The 14651-nt window shown below is 37.1% G+C and overlaps 1 protein-coding gene across 2 annotated transcripts in view; it reads left to right on the top strand.

The window, feature by feature from the left end:
* Nucleotides 1-235: 235 nt before the first annotated feature.
* The window catches only part of LOC115211822 (cleavage and polyadenylation specificity factor subunit 5), a 116820-nt gene continuing 102404 nt past the window's right edge, over nt 236-14651 (top strand). Inside the window, exon 1 of one of the 2 annotated variants that reach the window (XM_029780530.2) lies at nt 236-573. In XM_029780530.2, the coding sequence (XP_029636390.1) occupies nt 425-573 (149 nt within the window). In that variant the 5' untranslated portion in view covers nt 236-424. The remainder of the gene's footprint in view (nt 574-14651) is intronic. The other variant, XM_029780529.2, reaches the window with a different exon arrangement.

The raw sequence follows: 14651 nt of genomic DNA, 5'->3' as shown, positions 1-14651 counted from the left end.
TCGATTCGGCATTTATAAAACTTTGAAGGATGGATTATACTACTTGATTAATTGTTTTCCCATTTGAAAGAATATTTATTTGTCCTTAGTTATAGACACATTAATCACAGCTGACTCCTCAGTCAGTTTGAAAGTAATTATTTATGTAATTTATGCCATGGAGCACTTACAATATTAATTTTGAATCCTAGTTTTGTAATAACCGCTTCGCAACATCCGGTTTATTTAAATGTTAAGGGAGATAATCATTGCTAACGTTGAAAATGTGGGAAAATGGACGGTGTGCGAGGTTGAATGCGATATTCTTTTAAATTGTAAATTTACTAACCTATTATTATGATGCAATAAACTCCTTAGAACACAAGATTTATTTCGCATCTAACTTTGTAAGCGCAAGTTCAAGGGAAAGCGAAGGTGATAGCCCATGGCTCATCAAACTCCTAAAATGCCGACGTACCCCAGGTCTGGTTGGCCGAAGGCTGGCGGCGTGAGTGGTTCGCAACATGGTTCAGCGAAATATGGAAACATAACGCTCTCTCCTTCCTCAATTACTCTCGAAAGAACCATCAACTTGTAAGTATTATGATTGTATTCTTTCTCTCATTGTTTGGTTTACCTAAATAATTCCCCTCTGCACTTATCGACCTAACAAAAACCACTAAACTAACCCTAAACCTTAACAGTAACACTAAACCCAACCCTAATCCCAGTCATCTTAAAATTTATGTTTATGAATTTGTTCTGTAAGATTCCTGATGTGAAATCCTGTGTTAAAACAGACAAATTTATATCTTTCGGAATGGTCGTTTTTGTCTTTCTAAATAAACTAAATAAACTCATGCACTGCGTCAGTTTATTTGGCAACCATCTCGAAATACAATACATATTTCTTTGTTTAAAGCTAAATCGTTTCGTCGGAGAATACCGAAGTCTGCAAACGCCCCCATTTATGCTTCGTAGCATCTCAAGGAATCTAAAAAAATTTTCTAAGCTTTGGTCTATCTTTCGCAAAATTCTTTCTTTCGACATTATCTATAAACAATGAATATGCATCTTCTCTCGCTTCTCTCTCACATATAAAACACCATAGAAGCATTCTCTCTCTATATAAAACAATAACTACACATCTCTCCCCTTCTCTAATTATTGTATGTGTGTGTATATATATTATTTAAATAAATGCTGTATAAACAAATACTATTAATATATATTATATACATAGTTATGAATTATAACCTATCATTAATTCCTTTCTACAATAGTAAATAATAGATAGAAATATAGATATCTTCTTTTGTATTGAGTACGAAAGTGTGGCATAGTGTCGAATGTCGTTGGTAGATGAACACTGTCTTTATCTAATGTAAAACAATGTGTCATAATCGTTGGATACCGGTGACTAACGGATTAGACGGTGAGCAGAATAAAGTTTGAATAAAATCCGTCTTTCAACTGGTTTATGACACTATATATAGTCATTATTTAACGTCCATCTTTCATGCTGGCATAAGATGAATGGTTCGACATGATCTGACGAGCCAGTTATAAGTCGAACTCCAAAGTTTGCTTTGGCATGATTTCTACAATAGGATTCTCTTCTTAACGCTAACTACTTTACGAAATGTTTTGGGTGGTTCTTCTGTGATACTGGGCACCTGTGAAGTCACCAAGAAACTTGTAAGAGTTAACTAAGACGACGGTGTTGTAGAGAGGGATGAGGGTGTGTGCCAGGCGTTGATTAATAAAATATGATGGAGGGACCGTAACAGTTATCTTCCTGTAGAGGAGATACATGGCTACTCCAGCTGGAAAGAGAGAAAAAGATGATAGTATAAGGTGAATATAAGAGAAAAGAGAAAGATGCAACTCAAGGGAAATGGGTGGTCAGTGGGAAAGAGTAAAAGGATGGTACTGAGAATGCTGGCTGCTTAGCAGAAAGGAAATGGTTGCAAGAAGAGAAGAGATAACTTGTAGCAGAAATGGGAATGGAATGTAAGTTCTCATAATCATAGCAGCTGAATGAATAGTTCTGTGGTTAGATGGTTCTTAGGGAGACATATACGGAAGGCACAACAGGAACAAAGTGGGTACAGAGGCATAAACATAAACAATACACTTTCGGTGTCTGGTTTTTGCTCAGGTGGCCAGATCTTGAGTACAAGGAAACATCTTGGTCTTTTGTCATCTCTCCTGTGAGACTCAATGTCCTGAGGTCAGTCTTCACTACTTTGTCCTGTCTTTTCTTGGACAGCCCTCTACAAGTTTAATCTACAGCAGTTAGTATAACTTTATGCAGGTGTCCTCACCCATACACATATGGTCTTACTAGTGCAGTCTTCTCTCTCTTGCACACTACATCTGATTCCTCTTACGCCCAATTTTCTACTCAATGCTTTTGCAGTGTGTTGTACATGCACACTGATATTACACTTTCGGTGGAGAACACTAGCTTCATTACTTTCTAGTTATGTGTCTTTTGCATTCATGGTCCACATCTCACTACTATTTAGCACGGTTGTTTGTATGGAAGTATCGAACAATATGCACTTTGCTTTGAGAAGCTGTTTGTTATCAACAGAAGTAATAACTCTGAACTTTCTCCTTCCTATTCTTATTCTAGCATCTATACTTTCAGAACACTCTCCTCTACTGCTAATTAGCTTCCTTAGGTAACAGAAACTACTACCTCTAGGGATCTTTACAGGCATTTGAAGAAATCAATTTTCATGAGCTGTAAGTGTTTCTTGCACCTGCTCATCTGCTACATACAAAGGTTACTTTCTCTCCTAGTTTACCTGTGTCTATAGATGTACTGGGTAACCATGCAGTTTCTACCTACACTTTTCTACATACCAGGAATAGTTTCCCTGTCTGATTTGTAGGGAGTAGTTTCCTGTCAGTTTTTCTGCTTACTAGAATTTTGGTCTTTGAAAGTTTAAGACCTTTGATTCCATGTTTTGCTTCTACATCTGGAATTTTTTCTAAGTCAACTATAGATTCTGCTGTAAGAACAAGGTCATCAGCATAGAGGAGTTCCCAATAGCAACTGGTCCTAAACTCCTCTTTTATGGCCTGAAAGACGAAGATGGATTGGAGAGGATTGAGAACTGAATCCTGGGGAACTCCTGCCTGCACACTAAATTTGTTGTATTCTTTGCTAATTCTCACCTTAGTGACAACACTCATGGACATAACTTGAATGGCTCTCATCAACCACCTGTCGACTTCTACCTTCTTCAGTGACCACCATATGTATATATGAGGTCTGGTCAATAAGTATCCGGACTGTTGCCATAGTAACAAAGCTAAAGCATGCAGAGTGAAGCCACACGACACAGATTGACCTTGAAGTCTGCTATTCATGCGCACCAAGTTTTAACATTCTAGCTCACTTCCACTGTTTACAGCAGTGCTTAGAAGGAAGGTGTGTAGCGTGACCATAAAAGAGGAAGTTGTCATGACGATACCTGCTCCGAGGCCTATACAAAATTGCAGAAAGTGTATGGAGAAAGTGTATGAGCTGCACACAAGTGTGCGAATGATTCAGACATTTCCATGATGGCTGAAAAAATGTCAATATTGACAGAACTGAGAGAAACATTGCAGGTGTGCTTGTAGCTGTGAGGGGAAATTGTCAAATTACCATCTGTGAGTTATCAGAGGTTGTACAGATTAGTTATGGTTCAGTTCAATCCATTATCAGTGAAGATTTTGATATGAGGTGTGCGTCTGCCAAGTTTGTACCAAAACTGCTTTTAGCTGACCAAAAAGACGCTTGGGTTTCAGTTGCACAAGACCTCACTGATTGTGAGGAGGTATCACTAAGCTTTTGGTAAAATTTGATGCAGATTCTCTGCTGAACTTTTTCTTTCATTGTCAATGCGATGATCTCATGCTACACACCTTCCTTCCAAGCATTGCTGTAAACAGCGGAAGTGAGATAGAAGGGTAAAACTTAGTGCACATGCACAGCAGTATTCAAAGTCAATCTGTATCAAGTGGGTTTATTCTCCATGCTTTAGCTTTGTTACTATAGCAACATTTTGGATACTTATTGATCAAACCACTCACTCACACACACACATTATTATCATTTTAACATCCACTTTTCCATAATTGCATGGGTTGGACAGAGTTTATTGAAGCAGATTTTCTACAGCCAGATACCTTCCTCTCACCATCCTTTACTTTCTTCCATGTAAAGTAATATTTCCTCATGGCTGGTCAGGCTTTCATGGAAGATTAAAAATGTAGGACATTGTCTGATAATGATGTTCATTTACAACCTTCACTCGATCACAACAGGGAGACACTAACACCCTCTCTCACACACTAACATATATGTGTGTGTATTGTGTAAAATGGTTAGAAGTTTCTGTACATGTAGTGTAATTTAAACAAAAAATAGGTGAAAATGGACCATAACATTAAGAAAATTATTGTAATCTGTCTTAAAAGATTACAATAATTCTCTTAATGTTTTTATACATTTTCACCTATTTTTTGTTTATATATATATATCATCATCATCGTTTAATGTCCACTTTCCATGCTAGTATGGCTTGGACGGTTTGACTGGGATCTGGGAAGCCAGGAGGCTGCACCAGGCCCAGTCTGATCTGGCAGTGTTTCTACAGCTGGATGCCCTTCCTAATGCCAACCACTCTATTATATATATAATCATCATTATCATCATTTAATGTATGTTGTTCAGGTCTGCCACATGTTGGATGGTTTAACGAGAGCTGGGGAGCTGCATCAGACTCCAGTCTGATTTGACATGGTTTCTATGGCTGGATGCCCTTCCTAATGCCACATACAATGGGCCCCTTTCAGTTTTGGTTTACCAAATCCACTCATGTCTTTGGATGGCCCTATAATAGAAGACCTTTGCCTAATGTGTCCAATAATGGGACTAAACTCACTCACATATACATGCTCACACAATGCCTCTCACAGGAAGAGTACAGGGTAGTATTGAACTTTAAGTGGAATCTACAAGGAGATAAGTTGGTGGGAAGACAGTGACTTAGAAAGGAAATATGGTTGGACTAGCAGGTATTTTCTAAAGAACAGTTGTGAGAGGTGTCTTGAGGTCTCCAAGCAATGGTGTTGGAAGATGGAGAAGTATCGAGTGAGTCTTGAGGAAAACTGAAGGTCTGGCATGGTGATGGTGTGAAACGGTTAAGAGGAGTATAGTAGCGAAATGGAAGTAAGGAACAAGACTAGAGGAAAAAGAAAGATGACAGATGTGTTGAGGAAAAATTGTGATCAACAGTTAAGGGTGAAGATCTGATGTAATCCTAGATGGTAAACCAATGGTATCCATGGTTTAGGTACTCTGAGAATAAATGTACTCAAATAAATTTTAATAAATATTGAAGGTCCATGTGAGCATGTGATAATAGGAAAGTACAGGAGATGTTCACAATCAATATTATTAATTTGGTGCTCAAGGAATCATGGGAATAGTAAATTGTATTATGTGCTCGGCCTAGTCCTTTGGAGTAGAGAAGATTCCAAAAAAAAGTGAGAAGAGAAGAAAGAAGATAAAAAAGAGAGCTAAAATGTATATATTTATTTGTATTAAGTGTACATATATGTATGTGTGTGTTTGTGTTTTTTCCATTCTCTCTCCATTGTCCCTTATTTCTTTCTGCTGAAGAGCATAGGCTCAAAACGTAAAAGACTTTTCCATTTTTCGTGTGTGTTAAAGTAATACACCTGCTTTGTTGTTCCTACACCTGTCTTCGTCTTTTGTTGTTTTGTAAATTTGAACTATATATATATGTATGTGTGTATATGAGGAATATAGAAAAACATGATTTTGTTACAGACAGAAACCAGAAGACATGTGTGAAGAATTCTTTGTACTCTCACTCTACCTGGACCAAATACTAAATGCAATAAAAACCTTACATGAGGACTTTAAAATGTGGGTTGCAAAATAATTGCCACCTCCCTCCTTTTTAGTGTATTTTGCAGAATAATTGACTATTAAGGATGGATCAGAGAATCAGCCATTATTTCTGCACCAGGTTTCAAACAAAATCTCCCTGATTTGTGAAGTATGAACAAGAAACAGTTATATATCCTAGATTTATACTTAACTAGCAGTATCGCCCTGCGTTGCTCGGGTTTGTAAGGGAAATAACTATATAAGCATTTTTAGAGAGTTATAGCCAAAAAATAGCAAAAAAATGCATTAAAAATGGGAAAAAAATGATGGTAAATTTTTTTTTAAATCGTAGACTCATCATAGACGTGCGCTAATACCCAGTAAATAGAACTGCACCACAAAATGTGGGAGTAGTTAGGAATCTAAATCGTAGGAGACAGACAGACACATAACCTCACTTTTATATATAAAGATACTGATTTTTCCAGCACACTTAGCTTAGTTTTTGTAGATTCCCACTTACAAGATTTGTCTATTAAACTTAATGTAGATTGTATTATAGATGGAATTATTTTCTGTTTAGAAGATGGTGTGAAATAGCTTTCATGCAACAGGAAGCTCTTCACAAAATAGTGGATATAATGAAGTGATTGCATAAAATATCTTTTGCAGCATAATATTCTAGAGTATAAATCTTATTTAAATAGTGTAATTTCTGTGTTACTACATATTAGTTCCCACTCCTTTCTCACTGAGATTTGTTAATATAAACCCAATTAAGAAGGCAAGTTGTAGTTAGGCAGTTTGTACATTGATGAAGAAAAAGGTTAGCTAAATTGCATCTGTTGTGTGGTGATTAACTGCTTCCAGTGAAACATAATATGAAGCCTTTGTTATTGCCAGGCTGTTGTGAAAGTTACTTTATTCTACACTTGTATTGCTTCGTGAGCTTGAAACTTCACCCAGTTGCACAAGTAACAGAAAATATCAAAATAAACTACTGTATATCTTAAGTAAAAATTCTTTTAACTCTTTAGCATTCAGATTTCTTTGTCAAATGTAATATTTATTTATTCACATTATTTTAATTAATTAAACATTATCTTGTTGCTTTGAGATTTCAGTGGTGTGATTGTTTATTTCTAGATTGACATTGTCAGGTAGGTGTGAAAAGCTTGATCTAGTTAAATTGGACATAAAACAGGTAGAATATTCTGGCCAAATATGGCCAGTTTGAATGCTAAAGGGTTAAAGTAACAATCTTTTGAACAATGTAAGCTTGGTAATATACACTCTGGCTAGCCAAATAATGAACAAAATTTTCAACATCACTCCTTTGCTAACACATTTTAAAAGACTTTTTTTGATAATGTATATTGAATGATTTGATTGCAGTAAGTAAAAGTCTCATTGAACACATGTTGTCCTCAATAGTTACATTATCTTATCTTCAACTTTAACAGAGTAGGTTTTTTTTTCTCCACTTTCTTCAAGAACTGGACCATATAAAATGATTTTTTAACTTGTACAATACCAGTGAAAAGAAGTGTTTTGGAAGGTTTCTCTAGGATACATTTGGATATGACTAAATTGCCAATAACTGGGATTTTCTTGATTGACTAATCTTGTTGTTTGCTATTGCCGTTTGTGATGTTATCGTCATTTCCTGAATAACCTTGCTTATTGAATTGTAACAATTTTCTCTGATGGTATCTTATAGTTATAATAGACATCTACAGTTTCATTGTCCATTCTTTCTAATGATGGGTTTTAATGTTCCATTAGCACCAATTGCATCATCTAGATTATGTACTTGGATTTTTGATTTGTCCAAATAAATAAATTGCAGACACATTATGAACTTGATTTGCATATTGAATAAAATGTTCTGCATTCTGGGTTATTACCTTTTTTTGATGAAACATCTTGATACACTTTTCTTCTCACTCTCCCACGCATTCCATCATAGGCTCCTTTGAAATGGTGGGTTTCACCATGATCCCAAAATATTTTAATATCTGGAGGCTAAAAAGGAAGTGATCAAAAAATATCTTGATCTAAATTGACCAGAATAGCCATCACTCCAAAAATAAATGTTTTTTTAACTCTTGTGGTGCAATATTCCTCTTGACCCTTCAGTAAATCTTTGATTGCATGAACAGGCTATATTTCTGTCATGAGCTGCTTCAGTAGACACTTTGACTAGCAGCAGAATGTTATATGAATCTTTATTAACTGCAACTGTTCTGGATGACACAGAAGACTTGTAATAGCGTGCACATGCAAATACAGAAAAGCAGTTATAAACTCTATAGCAAACGGTGCATTTCCTAGGATATCAAGATTATCTGCAAATGAGGGTATATTCATGTCAAATGTGGACCACTATAATGAAGCACCGGCTAAAGCCAGATATAATAAAAACATTAAATACATCCATAATAGAGAGAAAACCCTAACCCTATCCTGGTAGCATGTTCATAGAATCTCAAACCAATAAATTGTAGCCTAGTTCCATGATTAGAAAATAATAAGTTTAATGGAAGAATGAGAGCAAATAGAGTTAATGAGGGGAATGTTCACTATGTAGTAACAAACAATATCAGTTGCACAGTGCTTAATAGACCTAGGGCATCTACTATATATCATAGTGAGTACAGGTAAAATGATAGAAGAGATGATGGTATAGATAGGGAATGGATCTACTTAAGTTGTGAGGATATATCACACAATTACAATTGGAGGAAAACGAATGCCCACCTTAATGAAAATCCAACTAAGCAGGAAGACAAAACTAATATGAACTATACTAGTTACCCAAGTAAAAAATTAAGTAAGAAAAAGCTGTGTATAATCCAATTTTTGGACTTCACATATCATCCAGAGTCACTTCTATTTTTTCCTGGGCTTTAGGTAAATACTTTCCTAAATCTAGTAGGTACCACAAAATCTTTAATAGGTATGCAATGAGGCTTTCTTACACAACATTCCTTACCTTAGAGTACTACATTTTCAAATTAAATAGAAAACTTAACCAGCAAGCTAATAACCAAATCAATGTCCATAATAGGAATAACCTAAAATTTATCTGCTGACTTGGAAATGAATCATGAGATATTAATGTTAGCAATACCAGAAATAATTCCTTAGGTAGCAAAAACAGAACTCCTGAATGTACTTGGTGTAGAATATGACAATGATGATGCAAATAATAATAATAATAAAGAGTTTTGAGCACTCGAAAGATTATTGAAAGTATGTGCATATCTAAGGTTACAGTAGTAACTCGTTACCAGTATAAATTCTACCAGGAATAACCAAACCTGAATCAAGTTGAATGATAATAATAATGATAGTGATAATAGGAATAACTGTAAGAGCAGTATTAATAACAATAATGATAAGAATTACAACAATAATACATACAATAAAATGTGCAACTTCAGAAATAAGGATGCATGTCCTTTAGATAATAACTGCCTCTGCAGAAACATCTATAACCGTTTGGTCGAAATGCATGATAATGTATACCAATATATGGGTTTGACCACTGATTGCTGCAAGAATAGATGAAGGAACCATACTGCCTCAGAAATAAAAACAAAAATCATAGTTCTCCTTAGCAAAACTAATTTGGCATTGAGCTGCAAAGAAAATTAACTACAATGTCTCCTGGTTGGCCCTATGGACCATGTTTCCATATGATAGTATGGTGGGAATTAAGATTTGTGTATAGAGGAAGCAATCTGGATATTGTTATCAAAGAAGTTAATTAGTATGGATTCTGTGCTCATAAGATGCCAATATTTATTTGAAAAACCCTAAAAAGGTTTTATTGTTTTGAATCAAGTTCTTCAGGGTCTGTTTACTATCTCAATTTAAGGCCCATTTGTGACCTGTATATTTTTGGAGGTATTCGTGTGATCTATAGAATTTTCTAACTAAAATCTATATTCAAAGAGTTCTCTTTGGTAAAATACTCAGACTTGTGTGACCTACAATCATTTAATATCCTGGAAAATATTAACCCTATTGTTACTGTGGTACATTAACTTGGCTTTCTATATTTGCATGGTTAATGCAGTTTTTATCTTGCTTTCAATCGCATTTGACTATGATGGAGTATGGATTTTCCTCGATAACACTATCAGTGGAGGACAAGATCTTGTGTTGGATAAGTCTTGTCTTTTTATTTTTCACATGTCTGTATCAATACTATAAATTAAGGACATTTATGCATGAATACTATGTAGTATTGATGTTACTATGGGTAGTATTTATGAGGTAGTATCAAAAAGTTCCCAGAATAGTAACTTATTTACCTAAGTTTTAACATCATCTCCTTTGAAATAGTCATCTTGTGCAGCAATTCACCGGTCCCAGCGTCCCTGCCACCTTTGGAATCTGGCTTGGAAGTTGTTTTCCGTACACAAGTTGAGGACCTTCTGCAATTTGCTCTTGACAACAGTGTTAAAATGGTGACCTTTGAGCTACATTTTCATCCACAGGTGCTAAATCTGGTGAATAGGATGGGTGTGGAAGCGATACCATGTTTTTGTTGAGAAATTCACGAGTGAGGGGAGCTCAGTGATGGTGCATTATCGTTTTGAAGAATCCAATTCTTTGTGCTCCAAAGATCTGGTTGCTATTACTGAATGTCCTCCTTCAAATACTTCAAAACATCACAGCAGAACTTGATTGATGGTCTGACCCTGGTGGATGAATTCTTGATGCACAAAACCACAGACGTTGAAAAAAAACGATGAACATTCTCTTGATTGAGGTACAGCTCTGTCGTGCCTTCTTTGATCATGGAAATGAAAAGCTCTTCCCTTGTGATGACTGCTGCTTCATCTCAAGGTAGTACTTATAGATCCAACTCTTATTATCTATGATGATCCTTGATATGAAGAATGGGTCATCAGCGGCATGCTGACAGAGATCTTAACAGACTTTGATGCGATGTTCTTTCTGCTCAGTGGTTAGCAGGTGGGGGACAAACTTAGCAGAGGCATACTGAATATTCAATTCAGACATTAGGATTGCTTGCATGGACTCATACGACAGAACAACATCAGCAAGAAAACTGGCAGGACCATACCCAGTTCAGGTAAATGGTCCTGCTCGATGGACCATCGATGTAGGAAAGGTGTAGGCAAGAATTCCAAATGATGTATCCAGTGCAAGCTATGGACACCCTAGATGTATGTCCATCCATCCATCCATCTACCTTCTCTCCTTCCTTTCCTACCTACTGACTTGCCTACCTATCTACTTTCCTTAACATTGCAAGGTGTGAGTGCGTTTAGATTGCGTAGGAGAATGGCAGGGCAACCGACTTTAAGTGTTCCTTGAGGATTTTGGGAGTTGAGAAATTCTGTTGGAAAGTGTGTAACCTGATCGAGGTCAGTAATGGTGTCAACTGATCTGTAACAACATTCTTGAGAAGGTTGCCGACTGAGTAAGTTGTAGTTAAGAGTGTTGACAGCTGCATTTGTAGGTGCAAGAACAGGCCTGTCGCAAAGCCAATCTGGTTTTATGCATTCTGTTGTAAGATTTGGGTAAATGGCAGTACATAAGTCATCAGGGCTGGAGACAGTGTGGCCAGTGGAAGTAATGTCAATGTATCCATTGTCATCGGACGTAATTTGTCCATTGCCAATTTTAAAGAGCATTTCCAAAAGCTGGGTTGTAGGCTGACCAGTTTGTAGGAGTGATCTCATGTTGATGGTGAGTTGTTTCCGATGTGCTACATTGAAAGGCAATTTGAAGGCAGAGCAATGCTGTTCATCCACCGTCGCGAAGAGTCAAAGCTATTCCTGCAGCAGCAATAGCAAGGTCACCATTATGCTGCAACTTCGCAAGAAGAAGATTCAAGAGGAATGTATTTTCGCTTCCACTAGGTGTGTTTAAGATGATGATTCTGCAAGTGTGTGTATGTGTGTAGATGTTTCCAAGGATGAAATTGTGTATGTCAGTTTGATCGGAATTGAGAAGGGGCTTGTTGTCTGCATTGTGCTGTTTGAGTTTATGGATGTTGTAGGATGTTTCTCTGAGAGTGAGGTGACACACACACACACCTTCTGGTGTAAGGAAGACAATCAATTTCTGATCGTTACTTTGCAAAGAGTTACCTAGATGCCCCATTACTCCATAAGTGAAAAGTCTAAAGAATGTAAAACCATCTGTGGAACATAACTGATGTGTTTGCCAAGTGTGAACGAAATATTGATTTTATGTGAGATCAGTATAATGTTTGGTCACACACATACACACACACACACACACACACACACACACACCTTCCATCTTATCTATTATAGATTTGCATGTAACTTCATTCTATTTTCTATTTTACTTAATCTTTATACTATCTTATACTGTTTTTTCTTTATCTTATTTCATTCATCTTTGCATTTAGATTTTCTCATCATCTCCCATAGCTCCTGTTTTGGCCTTAAATCTCTGGATTCTTGGTTTACCACTTCATTTGCTTTATATATACATGTGTGGTGTGTATATATATATATATATATATATGGATGGATGGATGGATGTGTGTGTATAATATCATCACCATCATTTAATGTCTGTTGTCCCTGCTGGCATGGTTGGACTGTTTGACCAGGGCTGGTAAGCTGGAAGGTTGCACCAGGCTCCAATCTGATTTGGCATGATTTTCTATGGCTGAATGCCCTTCCTAACACCAACCGCTGTGAGAGTGTAATGGGTGCATTTATGTGCCACTGGCATGACACCAGTATCTGCCATAACTGGAATTTTGTTTGGTTTGATGGGTCTTCTTAAGCACGACATGATGCCAAAGGTCTTGGTTATTGTGTCTGTGAGGCCCATCGCTCAAAAGGTGCTCTTTACATGCCACTGGCATGGGTGCCATTTATGTAACATCAGCATCAGCCCTGACTACAATTTCACTTGGCTTGATGGGTCTTCTCAAGAACAGCATATCGCCAAAGGTCTCAGTCACTAGTTAGTGAGCCTGTGGTAGAGGTAGGCCCAGGAAAACATTAACATTCATATATATTTTTATATTTCTATATATATTTTGAATGTATTAATATATGTTTTAGACAGTTCTTTTTATTAAATCCGTATATGAAGACACCAATCGTAGTCTGGCTGAGTTGAACTTCTTCCCTGTATATATACCTTAGAAAAAAGTACAGAAGTATCAGCTTTGGTGGACCAGGTCATGAAAGTTACAGGAAGAGGTATAGCCCAATTAATTAGGAAGAGAAATGATTAAATGCAGTTTGGCTTAGTAATGGAACGAAACTAGTTTGGTCATGTGATGTGCATGGATGTGGACAGTTGCATACACAAGTGTTGATCTCAAAATGGATAGAACTTGTGAAAGAGGAAAACATGGGACAAAGTACTGAAGGCCTATCTCAAGACACTGAACCTTATGAGGGAGATGAAGGACCGAGATATCTGGCATCTTGCTGTACTCAAAAAGACCTATCCACCACAGCAGAAGTGTTATCCTAAACCATCTTGGTCAGTGCCTGTCTGTGAGGGCCTCTGTCCCATGCTCACCTGTATCCTCTCTGCCCCGTCAACCATTTTCCCTCACCTTTCATCCTCTAGCACCCATTATTTTTCTATCATCTGAGAGCAGAACAGGCCCATACTACAGTCCCCTGCTTTGTCAGTTACCTCCTTCTCTACTGTAAACCACTTCCTTTTCCTATTATCTTTCCCTGTCTACCGTCCTTTCCATGCCTTCTCTTCCCTGTGTTGTTCTCTATCATTAATGCTTTGCTTATCTGCTATCACTCTTAATGCCCTTATGTACCTACCATAACCCTTGCTCCTCCCAAGCCTCTCTTATATTTCACTCCATCATTTGCCTCCGTCACGTCATTCCTGTTCACCCACCCAGTCCAAACCTCCGTATCATCCACATATTCTAACTATCCATAATGTCCCTTGAAGGCATATCCCAATACATCTTCACCACCATCTCTCTCACTATTGCTCTTTTTAGCTTACTCTCTAATTCACCCTCCATTTTCAACTTTAATATTCATGTATCTACTCTACAACAAGACACCTATCCCTGTCCCTCTGTACCTGTAATCTATCAACTGGCACAAAGCAACCCCCCTCACTACTACTACCCCTCTCAGCTGAGGGAGTTTTTGTCTTGAAAGTTACTTGGTGGCCCTGTTGGTGCCTGTGCCACACAATAAGCACTCAGTATACTCTGTAAAGTGGTTGGCATTAGGAAGTGCATCTTGCCATAGAAACCATGCCAAAGCAGACAATGGAGCCTGGTGTGGTCCCTGGCCTTACCAGCTCCTGTTAAACTGTCCAACCAATACCAGCATGGAATACAGACATTAATAATGATGATATATATATATATATGATCATCGTACTTAATTTTTTAATTTATATTTTAACCTATTTCATTGCGTTTACCTTTACTTTAATTCTACTAAAACCTGACCCTCTCACACCATGTAACCACCTCTCCACTTTCACAGTCTCTTTCCTATCCTCCCCTTCCTCGATCTGCTGATTTTACCAAGAGCGTATCTTGGAACAATACACCCCTCTACCTAGAGATCCATTTCTAGCTTTCATTATATTTATCTTTTGTACTACTTTTGGGAATATATTTTCTAAAATTACTGGCATCGGTTGGATGGCTTGACCAGAACTGGCAAGCTGTTGAGCTTCACACACACACACACACACTGTCGTATCTTCAAAAATGTCATGA

This window comes from Octopus sinensis, linkage group LG5, assembly GCF_006345805.1.
Source record: "Octopus sinensis linkage group LG5, ASM634580v1, whole genome shotgun sequence".
NCBI classification, from domain to species: Eukaryota; Metazoa; Mollusca; class Cephalopoda; order Octopoda; family Octopodidae; genus Octopus; species Octopus sinensis.
Note: the sequence above shows the minus strand (reverse complement) of the source record. Positions and strands in the feature narration are given on the sequence as shown.